General features: G+C 41.1%; 1 protein-coding gene across 1 annotated transcript; it reads left to right on the top strand.

Annotated features, from left to right (window-relative positions):
- Positions 1-926: 926 nt before the first annotated feature.
- LOC141766871 (chitotriosidase-1-like) lies at positions 927-6423 on the top strand. Its single transcript, XM_074634046.1, has 7 exons — positions 927-1159; positions 2339-2389; positions 4906-5071; positions 5199-5323; positions 5411-5534; positions 6132-6314; positions 6418-6423. Exons 1-7 carry the CDS (start codon positions 927-929, stop codon positions 6421-6423), a joined length of 888 nt encoding a protein of 295 aa, XP_074490147.1.
- Positions 6424-17400: the final 10977 nt, after the last annotated feature.

Below are 17400 nucleotides of genomic sequence, written 5' to 3'. Positions count from 1 at the left end.
CTCTTTCTGCTTATCCACATAGCAGCAACATGTGCAAGCTCACTCTTACTGCAGGTAAGGCATGCTGGTCAAGTACATGTTTCCTTAAAGGGTATCTTATCTTATCTTATCTTATCTTACCTCAAGTCATATCTAGACAAGCAGATTGTTTATTTTTGTTTACCCACAGTGAGAGTAAATATAATCTATACTCTGGATAACCAACGCTGTGTGTTGTGTGGATTATCCAGAGTATAGAATAAATGATATTCATGATTAATAAACTTTCCTCTTGAAATTTTAACATGTAAAACAAAACTCACCTGCAATGTATTGGGGTGACTGCAGAAATCTCAGAGAGTAATATCTCATTAACCTAGACATTACATTTTCATTTTTATTTATCGTTGTTGTAGGTCTATGGTACGACGGTACAACGGAGTATTAGGGCCAGATTTCGAGAATAAAGTCATAGTATTATGAGAATAAAGTAATAATCAATTCAATTAATTTTACAAATGTTTTCTCGTGATATTTCGACTTTATCCTGGAAATCTCCAATTTTTTCCCCCTAAATGTCGCCTTAATACTCCGTAGTACATTTGTACATTTACTCTTTTGATAGTAAAGGTTGTGGACCCCTGACCTAGACAAATACAAGCAAACCTATCTGTAATACTACAGACCGGTAGAAGAGAAAACCTGTGGGGTTTTATTTTTGTAATTTGGGTGAACTGATCTGTTAAGCTTTGTTTTTAAACCAAATACTAATCAGTCTGTCCCTTTGAAGGTCTCTGTTTGGTCATCGCCAGCTTGGGTAAGTTTATAACATGCATTAATCATAATCAACCTTCTTAGTAGCAAATTAACAATGCCCATAATTTAGCAATTGTTGATGGAAAAAATCTTGATATAATTGATGTCTTCAAAAACTAATTCAAACCATCATGGTTTTCTTCCATGTCTCAGCCTCGGCCTCTTCCTTGAGGCTGGTGTGTTCCTATGACAGCAAGGCTAGAGATAGAGTGGATGGCGCGAAGGTCACGGTTTCAGATATCGATCCAAACTTGTGTACCCATCTGATCTATGCCTCTGCTGGCATTGACCAAGGATACAGGCTGGCCCCCAAATATACAAATGAAGAAAAAAACTACCAGGCCTTTAATACACTCAAAACCAGGTCAGTGCTTTAGCCTATACAGTGCATTCAGAATGTGTTCAGACCCACATTTTGTTATGTTGCAGCCTTATGATAAAACCATTTAAATACATTTTCCTCCTCATCAATCTACACTCAATACTCCTATAATGACAAGGCGGAAATTTTAGAAGTTTACCAAAAAGAAAAAACCTTTTACTCAGTACTTACTTGAAACACCTTCGGCAGTGATTACATTACTTGAGTCTTCTATGACACGACAGGCTTTGCACATCAGGATTTGTGGATTTTTTGCCATTCTTCTCTGTAGATCCTCTCAAGCTCTGTCAGGTTGGATGTGTACATTAAAGGGACTGTTTGTAAGAATCAGAAATTGCTTGTTAACAGCGACACCTGTGGCCGTTAAGTCAGCGAAAGTCAGCGTCCTGTTGCTCGCGCTCAAGCTTGTCCTCGTTCTACATAGACATGAACGAGCATCGCTCAAAACAGTGAGGCGACACACGTCAGCTAAAACTACAATATCACTCTATATTTCAGCTGCTTGGCAGTAATGTTAGCTGACCAGACGAAGGTCTCTCCATGAATCAATGCTGATCCTAGTGTTGGCTTTTCCGGTCTCAGCCTTCCCACCGCGGCCGGAGGGAACTGGGGAGACACCGGAGTTTTGGTCAGAGACGATAACGTTTCTCTCTGTGGAGCCCCGTCACTTCACAAGACACGGGAAACCTCTGTTGGTCTGGAGGAGCTGCAGCAGATATTTCTGCACAAACGTCCACTGTACATTCACTAGATATTCTCAGAGCTAAACTAACTCTTCTGCAGTGTGTAGTGTGCGCGCATGCACGTGAGAGTAGAGTGAAAGAGTGAGTGAGAACGAGCGCAGTGTGTGAGTGAAGGCATGCAGAGGAGCAGAGTACACCAGAGACTCCGGCCCTGGAGACCAAAGCTACGGTCTCTTCTTTTTTATAAATTAACAAATATTTCTAAAATCCTGTTTTGGCTTTGTCATTATGGGGTATTGAGTGTAGATTGATGATGAAAAATGATTAAAACAATTTTAGCATAAGGCTGCAACATAACAAAATGGGGAAAAGGTGAAGGGGACTGAATATTTTCTGAATGCACTTTAAATATTGTGCAAATAAAGTTGAACTTTGTGTTTTGTTAAACAATCATTAATGAACTTTGATGCTCCCACAGAAATCCAAAGCTCAAAACCCTGCTGTCAGTTGGTGACTTGGACCTACAAAAGTAAGTTACTCGCAAGAACATTTAGGCCTTTTTGGTGTCAGTGCAAAAAAAGACAACTGTAAGCAGCACTTCAACATGTTAGTATTTTTCTGACCATGAAACTTGCTTTCCCCATTCATGCTGTATTTTTATGCTTTGCACAACATGCATGGTGCATGGTTTCATATAAATGGGGTAGCAAAAGATGAGATGTTGATATTTGATTACATAAATAAATGAATTTCATGATTCCATCTGCGCACACACAAACAAAATACGGGATGTAAATTTTTAGCAATAACATAGTAATGCAAATAAACACTTATCATAGTTCAACAGGCATACAGACGTAGGCAAAGTTGTTGGTAACGTTCCGTTAAAGAGAGAAAAACCCACAATGGTCACTGAAATAACTTGAAACTGACAAAAGTAATAATAAATAAAAATTTACTGAAAATGAACTAATGAAAATCAGATATTGTTTTTGAATTGTGGTTCAACAGAATCATTTTAAAAAACAAACTAATGAAACTGGCCAGGACAAAAATGATGGTACCCCTAGAAAAGATGTAAAATAATGTGACCATAGGGACATGTTAAACTAAGGTGTGTCCTGTAATTAGCATCACAGGTATCTTCAAACTTGTAATCAGTCAGTCTGCCTATTTAAAGGGTGAAAAGTAGTCACTGTGCTGTTTGGTGTCATGGTGTGTACCACACTGAACATGGACCACAGAAAGCTAAGGAGAGAGTTGTCTCAGGAGATTAGAAAGAACATTATAGACCTTCATGTTAAAGGTAAAGGCTATAAGACCATCTCCAAGCAGCTTGACGTTCCTGTGACTACAGCTGCACATATTATTCAGAAGTTTAAGGTCCACGGGACTGTAGCCTACCTCCCTGGACGTGGCCGCAAGGGGAAAATTGATGACATATTGAAGAGACGGATAATATGAATGGTAACCAAAGAGCCCAGAACAACTTCCAAAGAGATTAGAGGTGAACTCCAAGGTCAAGGTACATCAGTGTCAGATCGCACCATCCGTCACTGTTTGAGCCAAAGTGGACTTAATGGAAGACGACCCAGGAGGACACCAAATCATAAAAAAGCGAGACTGGAATTTTCCAAAATGCATATTGACAAGCCACAAAGCTTCTGGGAGAATGTCCTTTGGACAGATGAGACAAAACTGGAGCTTTTTGGCAAGTCACATCAGCTCTATGTTCACAGACGAAGAGATGAAGCATCCAAAGAAAAGAACACTGTACCTAATGTGAAACATGGAGGAGGCTCGGTTATGTTATGGGGCTGCTTTGTTGCATCTGGCACAGGGTGTCTTGAATCTGTGCAGGAAATCTCAAGACTATCAAGGCATTCTGGAGCGAAATGTGCTGCCCAGTGTCAGAAAGCTTGGTCTCAGTTGCAGGTCATGGGTCCTCAAACAGGATAATGACCCAAAACACAGCTAAAAACACCCAAGAATGGCTAAGAACAAAACATTGGACTATTCTGAAGTGGCCTTCTATGAGCCCTGATCTAAATCCTATTGAACATCTGTGGAAGGAGCTGAAACATGCAGTCTGGAGAAGGCACCCTTCAAACCTGAGACAGCTGGAGCAGTTTGCTCACGAGGAGTGGGCCAACATACCTGTCAACAGGTGCAGAAGTCTCATTGAGAGTTACAGAAATCACTTGATTGCAGTGATTGCCTCAAAAGGTTGTGCAACAAAATATGAAGTTAATGTTACCATCATTTTTGTCTAGGCCAGTTTCATTAGTTTGTTTTTTTAAATGATTCTGCTGAACCATAATTCAAAAACAATATCTGATTTTCATTAGTTAATTTTCAGTGAATTTTTATTTATTATTACTTTTGTCAGTTTCAAGTTATTTCAGTGACCATTGTGGGTTTTTCTCTCTTTAACGGAACGTTACCAACAACTTTGCCTACGTCTGTATGTATACAGTATTTATACCAGATACTTTCATTATATTATGTGAAACCAACAGCAAGTTGCTGGGAAATAATCACACAAATATGTGAACATAAAAGTGGTCGGTAGTCATAAAAGTGGTCGGTAGTCTCGGTATCTGAAAACACCAATTGGATTTGTGTTTGCAAGATTAAACTGAAATTGTTATCATTTTATTTTTTATGTTTAAAAGTCTCCATGAAAAAGTAAATGATGAAGTTAATTAATTAGTTTATGTTGCAAACAATTTGGCGTTTGCATTCTGAATAAAACTTCATTAATGACTTAAGGCCCATAGAAAATAAAATATATATTTTGTTTCACTCCTACATTTTTACCAATAGTACTTTACTGATACTTAATATAACCTAATATATCATTTATTTTTAGCTGAATGAAAAGCATGGTATCCAGACCATTTGCCTATGGCTATATATTTGTCTTTGCGTACATGATTTTGTGCTTTACGTTGCTCTTTGAGTTTGTGCTATTAAAACAGAACCCTTAAATGCAGTAGGTGGAGTGTCTTATTGAGAACACTGTTTTCTTCAAATGTTTACCAGATTCAGTGAAATGATGTCAACACAACCAAGGAGAGCAAGGTTCATCCGGTCTGCTATCATAGGACTGAGAAACAATGGGTTCGATGGGCTAAACCTTATCTGGAGGTACACCGGAGGAGCTGGAAGCCATCAACAGGAAAAGCAGAGATTCACACTGCTGTGCAAGGTCAGATCCTGAATTCTCTTCTGGGACACACACTGTCAGAAATATGCCATACTGTATACGCCGTGTATGAAAATATGAACAAAGATGTTACTTAATGGAGACTGAACCATGTTTCTGTGTTGTATAGGAGCTCAAAGAGGCCTTTGTGGGTGAGGTGAAACAAACAGGCCGTGACAGATTAATCGTCACCGCTAGTGTCCCTGCTGAGAAGGCAACCATCGATGCCAGTTATGAAGTCGCACAGATTGCCATGTAATGCTCATTTACTGTCATTCATGTCATTATGATAAAGAAGTTGTCATGTTTTGGTGAACTTGATCTCCTCTGCTTTTTAAACAGGTACCTGGATTTCATTAATGTGCTGACATTTTACTTTCACGGCCCCAAGGAAACTGTCACAAGACATAACAGCCCCTTATTCAAGGGATCCAAAGACACTGGAGACCATATCTACTTGAACGCTGTGAGTACAGGGATTCACATTTTAAACTGCTTAAACACCTTTCTATTTAGAGATGTCCGTATTTTTTATGCTTCTGCACCAACAATAGCTTTGACTGGAGGCATTATGTTTTGGGGTTGTCCATCCATTCATCCGTACGTCCGGTCCATTCTCGTAATATCTCCGGAACGCCTTGAGGGAATTTCTTCAAATTTGGAAACAAATGTCCACCCTGACTCAAGGATGAACTGATTAGATTTTGGTGGTCAAAGTTCAAGGTCACTGGGGCCTCACGTCCTTCCCATTCTCGTAATATCTCGCGAACGCCTTGAGCAAGTTTCTTCATATTCGGAACAAACGTCCACTTGGACCCCAAGGATGAACTGATTTTGATTTTGGTGGTCACAGGTCAAGCTCACTGTTGACCTCACAAATCACGCTTTTGGCCATAACTGAAGAATTCACATGCTAATTATGACAATTTGAGAGAAATGTCTAATAGGATAAAATGATGACGTGAGTACATTTTGGACAGAAGTGGATGTAAACTGCAACTTGACTGGTTGGCGGAGGCGTACAACCGCGATACAGTAATTCTATTTTTTCTCCACATTTTAGGACTACGCCATGCGGTACTGGCGTGACCTGGGAGCACCTGCACAAAAGCTAAACCTGGGGTTAGCGGCATTTGGGGAAACTTTTGAGCTCTCCTCTGTATCAAATGGTGTTGGAGCACCAGTTAAGGGTCCTGGTGAAGGAGGCTCATACACCAGCACAGCCGGATTCTTGGCCTATTATGAGGTAAAACTGCAAGCTTTGAATATAATTAATTTATATCAATAGCCTTATTATAGGCTAACCGCTTTTACTGTTTATCACATTTCTGTTTATGTTAACACGTTAGGTCTAAATGTGACATTTGACCCCTTCTTTTCAGATATGCCCTTTTCTTGCTCATGCTGCAATCCAGTCTATTCCTGATCAGAGAGTTCCATATGCCGCTAAGGGAAATCAGTGGGTTGGATTTGAAAACCAATACAGCCTTGTTAATAAGGTAATCATCTGTTTCATTCAAACTGTTGCTCAGTGATTCCTTTCCAAATGACCGATTGGACACAAATCTGGTGAAATAGATATTTTGTCAACATGACTTCAACTGTTGAAGTGTTTTGTTCCTCCTCCTCTCAGGTCTGTTACCTAAAAGCTAACGAATTTGGAGGAGCCTTTGTCTGGTCGTTGGACCTGGATGACTTTAGTGGACGGCTCTGTAAGCAGGGCAACTACCCCTTCATCAGCCAAGTGCAAAGTCTTTTGAAAAAACCTTGTGAAAACCCCTGTATTGGCCAAGTCAATGGGCAATACCCCAGAGCTCATGACCCACATTCTTTTTACAACTGTGCTGACGGACTAGCCTACCTCCAACAATGCGCAGCAAATTCTGTCTTTAAAGAATTCTGCCGTTGCTGTGTACATCCCACAATCACTCTCACTTCCACAACAAAGACCAATCCCACTACCAAGACCACTCCTACTACCAAGGCTAAAAAACCTTCTGAAAAACCTTCTGTAAACTTCTGTGCTGGAAGGAAAAATGGGCTTCATCCCAACCCTGCTGACCCAGGCACTTATTACAACTGTGCTAACGGAAGAGACTACCTCCAATGGTGCGCAGCAAATTTGGTCTTTAAAGAATCCTGCAATTGCTGTGACCATCCACCAACCATTCTGAATTCCCCACCAATGACCACTCCCGCTACCAAGACCACTCCTACTACCACAACTGAAAAACCTTCTGCAAACCTCTGTCCTGGAGGGATCAATGGGCTCCATCCCAACCCTGCTGACCCAAGCACTTATTACAACTGTGCTAACGGAATGGCTCACCTCCAACATTGCCCAACAAGTTTGGTCTATAAAGCAAACTGCAAATGCTGTAACTTTCCCTAAATATAGGCCTATGTAATTGTTGGGTATCTAATTGTATGTGGGTTTTCCTGTTGCTATTTATGTACAGATGTTGCATATATGTATATCTAAATGTGAATAAATATAAAAATAATATGTTAATAATAGTAAAATAATACATCAATAAAATACCACAAGTTTCCCAGACTAATATTGGTGCATTTTATTTGTTTTTTTTCCTATGTTTTTTTTTTGTTCTGTGTTGGTTGCTCTTTGTCTATCAGGTTTTTGTGAGATAAAAGACACAATATGGTGTGGAAACAGGCTGTATAGCAACTCATTATTGATTTTTTTAATTTACTGTGCATAATGTAATAACTGGGCATGATATGATGTAATAATTTAAATGTAATAAAAGCTCATAATGTAATAATCAGCCTATAAGAACACAATGAGCACATAACATGTATGCAAATAGTATATATATATATATATATATATATATATATACTATATGACTGACAGGGTAATATTTATTTATAATTTTGAAGGACACTTCCTTAACCTTATTCACTATTATAAAACATCAACAAAACAGCAGATGCACATCCACCACCATAATCTTGGTTGTTATGGCTGCGTAAATCATAGCCTATTTATGCATCTAGCAAACTTTGAGCAAGAATAACCTGGATTTGTTATGGTCTTCACCAACTCCTATTGTTTTTGCTGCTAAATACTTCAGTATATTCACCAGATGATTTCAATTACAGTGTCATTTCAATAAATAAAAAATAATACTTAAAGGGACTTTTTGTAACTTCTTACACGTATAAATCATTGCGGGTCGGTGTCCCATGCACACTCGCGTGTGGCTACGCTGTTCAGACAAGACTCCAACACAAAATACACAGAAGCACCAAAACCGCAAAGTTCTATCTAGTGAAGCCCGTCTGTTAAACAGTGTTGGCCGCGGTCGGAGGACCTCTCCACTCTGGAGGATCATCTTGTTTTCTTCACTGGATGTGACAGCATTCCAGCACTGGGTTTCTCTCCAAAGCCAAGCTTCAAGTTCATCACCCATTCCCCATTTCCAGTGGCCAATACTTGCGAAAATATTCTTTGCATACCAGTTCATTCAGTATACACTGCTTTCAAATCTGACATGGATTTTGGCATACGCAATTCACCAGGATTTGGAAGAACGTAAAAGGCAATATTATGGAGGGCAAGGTTCATCTGGTTTGCTATCATACGACTGAGAAACAATGGGTTCGATGGGCTAAACCTTATCTGGAAGCCAACAACAGGAAAAGCAGATATTCACACTGCTGTGCAAGGTCAGATCCTGAAATTTCTCTCTGGGACAGACACTGTCAAGAAATATGCCATACTGTATACACCGTGTATGAAAATACGAAGTATGAAAAAGATTTTACTTAATGGAGACTGAACCTTGTTTCTGTGTTGTATAGGAGCTCAAAGAGGCCTTTGTGGGTGAGGGAAAACAAACTGGCTGTGACAGATTAATCGTCACTGCTAGTGTCCCTGCTGAGAAAGCAACCATTGATGCCAGTTATGAAGTCGCACAGATTGCCACGTAAAGCTAATTTACTGTAATTCATGACAAATCTGACATGGATTTTGGCATACGCAATTCACCAGGATTTGGAAGAGCGTAAGAGGCATTATTATGGAGGGCTTGTAGAGCTAGAGTTATGTTTAGGAGTTTTTTTTTTTTTAATTGATAGTGTTATTTAATTTTGTTATTCCCTGAGACAAAATTCACCATTTACTGTACTAAATGAAGAAGTGTAAAGTAAATAATTTACGTTCTTTGTTACATTTGAAGATATATTATGCTTTTCTGTTTCAGATTTAATAATGCACACTTGGTGAATTTGTTTTGAGTTGATAATGTGAGGCACTAAATTTTGCATTGTACTCAGTTTCTCCAGCCTGAACAACCATGTATGTTTCTTGTCTCCACCCTCTGATACAACCATTGTTTGATTGATTAGCGCCACCTACAGGCAGCAGGAAAACTTCACAATATACCACTGAATGCTAAAAATGTACAAAATCACTGCTGCATTTGGGCTGTGACTATGCCATAGGTTAAGGTTTGATTAGGTTTAGGCAAAAGAACAATTTGGTTACGGTTAGGAAAAGATCATGGTAAGGATTAAAATAAGAATGTTACATGACAGTTGTCATCATGGTTACAATAATAAACACATACATTTGATTTGAAACGTGAGAGGAACAATGGTCTCCTGTGTTGAAGTTCAACCATTTCCCTTGTCTCCATATAACTACATCACCTGGCTTGCTCAATTTTGGGGTCGACTGCTAGATGTAGCTAAACAGTACGTTAATATAGACTGGTTTTCCTTTTACTTGTCCAACAGGAAATTTTAACTCCAAATCCGCACAGACCAGTCATAGTATTCCACAAGGATCAATCCTGGGACCTGTTCTTTTTACACTTTACATGTTGCCTCTAGGACTCATAATCCGTCGTCACAACATCTCCTTGCATAGCTATGCTGATGATACACAGCTCTACCTGTCATTTAAACCCTCTGACACCAATAAATTAGCATCCCTACATAGCTGCCTAAAAGACTTAAAAGGTTGGATGTCCCAAAACGTCTTAAAACTCAACTCTGACAAAGCTGAAGTACTCATCATTGGCCCAGACCACATCTCAAATCAGGTACAGCCTCTCCTTGGCCCCCTTACTCCCAACGTAAAGTCAGCCAAGAGGAAACTGGTTGTTATCGTGGATAGTAACTTGAGTCTAGAACAACATGTAAAGAAAGTAGTCCAATCGTGTTTTTATCAACTAAGAAATATTTCTAAAATTAGATCAGTTCTCTCTTTCAGAAACACGGAGAACAGTATAAATGCCCTGATATCATCCCGTCTCGATTACTGTAAGGCCTTGTATATTTGCTTAAACAATTGAGCAACAGAGCAGCTCCAAATAGTTCAGATCTCTGCAGCTAGACTACTGACCAAAACTAAGCGATTCTCTCACATTACACCAATTCTGGATTCACTTCATTGGCTCCCAGTCTCTTTTAGAATTGATTTTAAAGTGCTTTTAATCACATATAAAGCTCTGAATGACCTGGCACCGGAGTATATAACTGAGCTCCTCACATGGTACTATCCAAACAGGCCCCTCAGGTCTGCCAGGCTGGGTCTTTTAACTGTTCCAAAGACCAGGTTAAAAACAAAAAGTGATTCAGCTTTTGCAGCACTGGCTCCCCGACTCTGGAACAGTCTTCCACTGATCATCAGATCAGCTGACTCTGTCACGACTTTTAAATCCAGTATTAAAACTCGCTTTTATAGAATGGATTTTCCAATCAGCGTAATTTTAGTCTTTTGTATGCTTGTGTGCTGATGTGTATGTATGTGCATAGTAATTGTATGAATATGTTTATGCTTGTTTCTTTATTTTCCCATTCTATTGTTTTTTATTTAATTATTTATGTTTCATTGTATTCTGCTGTCCATGATGTGAATTTCCTTAGAAAGCACTTTGTGCTTTGGGCTTGAAAAGTGCTCTACACATAAAATGATTATTAAATTATTATTATGGGTCGTTATAAACAGGTTGCTCAAACAACCTATGAGCATGTTTTCTACAAGAGGACAGGGTCATTTTAGTATATTATGTTGCCCAGCCCCCATTGCAATGATAGATTATTTCCTCTATAGGTTTTGGTAAAGCCTTCTAACAATAAAGTGTTCTATGTTCCTACTTTGTATGTTCTGGCTTTTTGTCCTTTTAGCGTCTATCGTGGCAGGATACGTGCATTCCAGACTGTGAATGTCATATTTTTCTATTAGATAGTTGAAAAACTGTACACAAAATTAATTTATTTATCAACTTAAAAAAAACACAGGGTAATTTTATAGATACTTGCAACTAAGGGACTATTATAAGAAGGAGATAAAAAGGGATCCCTCCGTGGAAATTAATGGTGTGATTCAGATTATAATCAGTTCATACAAAGGAACAAAAATTTGAATTATATCAGAAACTGACGGCAAGTAAACATTTAACTAAATATATAAAAGAAAGATGGGAGTCAGAGATTAACACAAACATTTCAGATGAGGATTGGGGAGACGTGGAAAAAGCATCAAACAACCACACATTCACAGATATGGAGGGAATTCTCTTGGAAAAATGTAATCAGATTTTTCATCACGCCGAAGGTCAAGAGAATATATTTAAACAGAAATCGACCATGTTGGAGAGAATGAGGGGCACTAGATGCCGATCACTCCCATATATTTTATAAATGTCCCAAAATAGTACTGTTTTGGAAGGTGGTACACAACACGGTACAAAAGATACTAGGATATGACATCACTATGAGTTACATGACTCTCTACCTGTGTAATTTGAATTCAGTCAGGACCACTTTAGTCAAAGAAACGTTATTTCCATTTGCAGTAATATATACAGTATATTTGGCGGTATGCTCTGCTCTGGGACATCCCTGCCCATCCACGCACATACGTGGATCCACGTGCCTACGTTGTAGCATAAGGCAAGGAGAGCACACCTCCTTGCCCTTCCATGTGCATACATGGAAAGCCAAAGGCAGGGAGAGCAGCAGCAAAGACCCCCAAAACAACCATACCAGGCAAACCTCCCTGGCCCTCCATGTGCTTACATGGAAGAGCCACAGGAGGAGCTAGCTGAGCACCCAGTTGAAAACATGTACAGATTCAAACGACATGCAGTGATGCCATCCGCATCTACACAGATTGCGCCCTTCCACGTGCATACATGGAAAGCATGAGGCAAGGAGAGCACACCTCCTTGCCCTTCCATGTGCATACATGGAAAGCTAAAGGCAGGGAGTGCAGCAGCAAAGACCCCTCCAAAAAAAATCATACCAGGCAAGCCTCCCTGGACCTCCATGCACCTACATGGAAGAGCCAGCAGGAGGGGCAGCAGTGCGACTTAATGGAAAGCTAATTAGACTAAAACAATATACAGTGAAGCCTTTTGATTCTTCACCGGTTGCAGGGTGAGGTATATGCTAGAAAGTTAAATAAGCAAGTCATTCATATATGCCGTAACATTTAATATATATATATAGCAAGCAATTACAGAGCACTCATAGCTTTTTGAGCATCGAGGATGTCTTGAGCCTCCGGCCGGAGATAACGCTCATAAGCGGATGATGACCAACGGTCCATAGCCTTGAGTGTAGAGACAGGAGCTGTTAATGCTGCCGTTGTCGCTGCTCCTATGCGGAGAGAATGCGCAGTGCAGCGTTCTGGTGGCAGTCCGCATGATTGGCAGAGGAGGCGAAGGCGTGAGGCAAACCAAGCTCGGGACATGGGCTTTCCCTCCTCTGTGACGAAAAAGTGGCTCTCGTTGGCTGGCTTGAGGTCGGCATCTCAAATAGAGGATCATGGAAGAGAGGGGACAAAAAACGGAATTAGACTCAGAGATTAAAACAGATGTTCCTTTCCTATCTCTATCAGTCTTTGAGTGTTTTAAAAATATGATGAAATAGTGAGTATCAATGGTTACGTCAGCTATAGTGAGGTCATGTGAAGGATCGAAAGATTCAGTGCGTGTAGTGAACTTGCCACCTCTAAGAAACCCGAAAAAAGCTGTGAGGAAAGCAGTTTCTAATAACAAGTCTGTGTAAGCACCAAAGCACCCGTTTCTTAAATGTGTGATTACATTTCTAATGAGTGAAAGAGTGAAAGGGAGATGAATATCTTTGCCTTGTGGTTTCTCTTTTTTAAGGCCACGTATAGAGACGTATAGATGGGTTTTCGAGCAGGCTGTTGGTGGATGGATCCAAACATCGCAGGTGGAATTGGATACCTGCTACAAGACCCTTAATGGAGGATGGCTGCATTTTTTGTGATTCAAAACAGTGGACTATAAAGGCACATATGATAGAAATATTGACAGGCAAAGCAGCTACAGAGAAGGTGGCACAAAAGGAGAGAAAGTAAGACCATGCAGAGTCATACGTTTTTAATGTAGATTTAGCTAATCCGGATCGCATATAGCGAGCAGCGGAGAGCATATAAATTTACAGATTCGTGTCTAATCTAGCACGGTTTGACTGAATCGAGGGCAGTTCAAGCTGGATGGCGCTGCCTCTGCGCATGTCATGTTATCACCTGGGGTCTCATTTATAACCGTTGCGTACGCACAAAACGGGGCCTGAAATGTGCGTACGCCACTTCCCACGCAATAGTTGTGATCTATAAAAACAAACTTGACGGGAGAATGTGCGCACCGGTACGGAAACTTTGACCCGTGCGTACGCACATTATGGAGGCACCGAGGCAGGGGAAACTGGAGACGCAGATGGTGAGGTGGTGAATTGAAGCCAGACTGTAGACATTAAATGTCATTATACGTATAATGATGCCTCTCACACATTTAACTTCTCTTCATACTCATATCCACTTTATCATAAACATTTAAAAGCAGTGTTATTTGTGCTATTGAGCCATAACTATTCTACAAGCACCTTACAAATGTAAAATATATCAGCCAACTCAAATCAAATTCTGCTCAATATCTCATCAGCGCTGTCTCACCATCACGTTCCCTCCACCTCCAGAGCTCAGAGAAGAGGGTCGGACTACCGACACTCGCAGTCAGCTGTGGAGCAGCTGTTGAAATCCTCATCATCGGTTGTAGAAATCCAAGATTATATCAAATAGCATTAAAGAATGCCAGAACAGAGCGCCAATAGTTTTAATAATATCTTCTAATAGTGTGCAGATATCATCAAGTATCATATTCGTTTTCATAAAGTTGTTGTGTAAAATCGCTGCAGTGATGACGTGACTTATTAATTTATTTATGTTTTATTAGATAGGGACAGATACAGTATACATATAGACAAAATGAAAACGGCTATCCGATGCAACTATCAGACTGTCTCCAGTGCGCCACCGCGGTGCGCCACTCTGCCTCCTCCAGTCACCTCCACCCAGCACATCTTCACCAGTCACCTCCACCCAGCACATCTTCACCAGTCACCTCCACCCGGCACATCTTCACCAGTATGGATTGTGTAAATTAACAAAGCGTGGAAATGAAGCCAGTGACAGCTCTCACACAATCGTTACTCTCCATATCCTCATTATCATTATCAGTCCTAATCATAATACAGGACAAGTTCACTATAAAAACTTAAATAATAAATAAATTGTGTTCACCTGTTAAACTTCTTTTTTCTAATGATATCCAGCGTGGTGGATTTTACTGATTGTCTTGATCATTTTGGCAAGTTGTGAATCGATGACATTGATTGCTGTAAAGATATAAACACTGCAGTGACACTGGTAACATGCTGCATGGTGCTGGTGGATATACCGGCACTGAAGACTAAATGACGTGTATAACAAAATTAAGAGGGAACGAGTGTTCAGAGACCTCCTCAACTACAAGCACCCTTGATCTCTGTGTCAGAAAAACTCCTTTTCTCGGTCTTCCTCTCGGTAGTTGCCGTGATTTACCGTAAAGATCAAACAGGCTCATTCACATGCAGAAACATTAATTAGGTGTTTTGCATGGACCATTTATGGTTGAAAGTGGGCGTGTAGAGGGCGGAATATGAGGCGGATTCACGTGCGCACATTTCCAGGTGGAGTGTGATTTATAAAGGGAACATTGCGTGCAGGTGTGCGTACGCATGGTTTATAAATCTGATTTTTTTTTGCCGTACGCCATTTTTTCGGCTTTTGTGCGCAAGTACATTTTTAGTATGGATCCTACGCACTGTTTTATAAATGAGACCCCTGGGCAGTATAGTAGTTTCCCTGTGTTTCCTCTGTTTCCCTGTCCTTTTGTCTCCAGTGTGTTTTACCCTGTTAGTCTGGTCTGTCTGTCGAGAAGGAGGTGTGGCCATCTCCTCCTCCCTCTCCTGGGCGGTGGTTGCTGGAGCAGCTGACAACAATCAACTAATCAAGACACACTCTGCAGTATATCAACCCTGGTCTTCCTACCACTCATCGCCAGATCGTTTTCGTCGCCACAGTGGTAGTACGCATTCAGGCTCACTTACATGGCTCGTTAGCTTCCTTTTTTGACTTTGTACCTATTTTTGCCTTAGTGTGGTATACCTACCTGCCAGCTGCCTCTGCTCACACTCCAACCTCATTGCTTCCTCTTGGATCACAGTGGACTGGGATCACCATCTGGAGGAACACTGGAACCCCATTCCCCTCGCTCCCCTTTAAGACTTTCAGTCTTCATTCCATCCACAACAGACTTGGAGAAACCTGCCCTGTCCACCATTTAAATGTATTATTATTAATAAATTATTTCTTGTTACACCTTTAAAACCTGACTTGTGTGTGCTGCTTTTGGTTCCACGTTTGGTTTAACCAGAACATAACAGGGTACAGTTGGCGGAATTTCTGAAATTCAAACCGAGACAAAGAATCAGCAATTTTATTGTCCAAACCTGGAATGTGAGCTGCCCGAATAATGAAGTTCCCCATCACAGATGACCACGTAAGGCGCCTAACAAATCTATTAATAAAAGGAACTGAAGAGCGTCCTGTCAAGGATGTGAATTTACAAAGGGGCCCAAATGCAGTTATAGGCAGAAAGGTAGTTTTAAAATAAAAGCGAGCTTTAATAAATCCAGCTGAATAATCCAAACAACAAAAAAAACAACAGGCATAAAAAAAAAAAAAAAATGCAGGGAGGGGAACAAAGAACAAATCCAACAAACAAACTGAGAACAAAACCAAAAATCACAAACCAGGGGAACATGAGGAACCCCAGGATGAGGGCAGGAGGTAACAAGCAAAACGGAGGACCAGGTAGACGGGGCTGGAGCGACAAACGAACCGACAAAGACAAAGGGGAACACACAGGCTTGAATACAAGACGGTGATTAAACACAGGTGAAACAAATCAGGGCGGGGCAGACAATCAACAAAAGCGGGAAAACAAACAAAGGTAGGAAGTAAAACCAGACACAGGAGGAGTGAATTACAAAATAAAACAGGAAACACTGGAATGAAATAATATAAAAGAAACCAAATCCAACACAAACCAAAATCACATTAACATAACTAATAACAAGAGACAATCTTAACTTATAACAAAGAGAAAAAAGTTCCGGAGGAGGGACTCCAGGACAGCGGGCACCAATGATCTCAGGCAGACGGCCCGAGGGCAGGGCAGAGGCAGAGCCGGGAAACTCGGGCGGACGGCCCGTGGGCAGAACCGGGACAGAGCCGGGGAACTCGGGCGGACGGCCTTGGGGCAGGGCAAAAACAGAGCCAAGAAACTCTGGAACTTGGAACTGTGGCCCAGCAGTAACAGGAACGAGGTCTTTGGGCTGAAACCCAGGCGGAACAGGTGAAGGCTGCGGAGGCGGCGAACCACACAGAACAGGAGGTGACGGTTACGGCCAAACCGGAACAGCAGGTGACGGTGGCCAACCAACCGGAACAGCAGGATCAGCTGGTGGCTGTAGCGCAACCGGAGCAGGGGTCGGCCGGACCCCCGACACAGGAGTAGGCTTGAATTCGGATGGAACACTGAGCAACTTAGGAGGACGCCGCCTCTGAGACCCACGCTTCCTTCTGAGAGCTCCAACCCCTAGCATGACATCTGGCTCGAAGCTAGTGTCCTGGATGTTAGCATGGCGAGGAGCAGACTGGAAACTTAGTGGGCCTCCCAGGGCAAGGCGGGTTCCAAAGAACATATTTGGGGCTGATGTTAGCTTAGAACTAGCTGACTGCTGGGGCATGGGCTGGAAGCTCAGGAAGCCAATGTTAACAGTCTGGAGTGGAGAATGGTGACTTGTAGGCAGGAAGAGCTGATGGGTGTGCATGAACTGGTTTAGTCTCACACATGCTTAAATACAAGACGGTGATTAAACACAGGTGAAACAAGTCAGGGCGGGGAAGACAATCAACAAAGGCGGGAAAACAAACAAAGGTAGGA

Source organism: Sebastes fasciatus, chromosome 4 (genome assembly GCF_043250625.1).
Source record: "Sebastes fasciatus isolate fSebFas1 chromosome 4, fSebFas1.pri, whole genome shotgun sequence".
NCBI classification, from domain to species: domain Eukaryota; kingdom Metazoa; phylum Chordata; class Actinopteri; order Perciformes; family Sebastidae; genus Sebastes; species Sebastes fasciatus.
The sequence above is the reverse complement of the archived record's forward strand: the minus strand, read 5'-3'. Positions and strand labels throughout refer to the sequence as shown.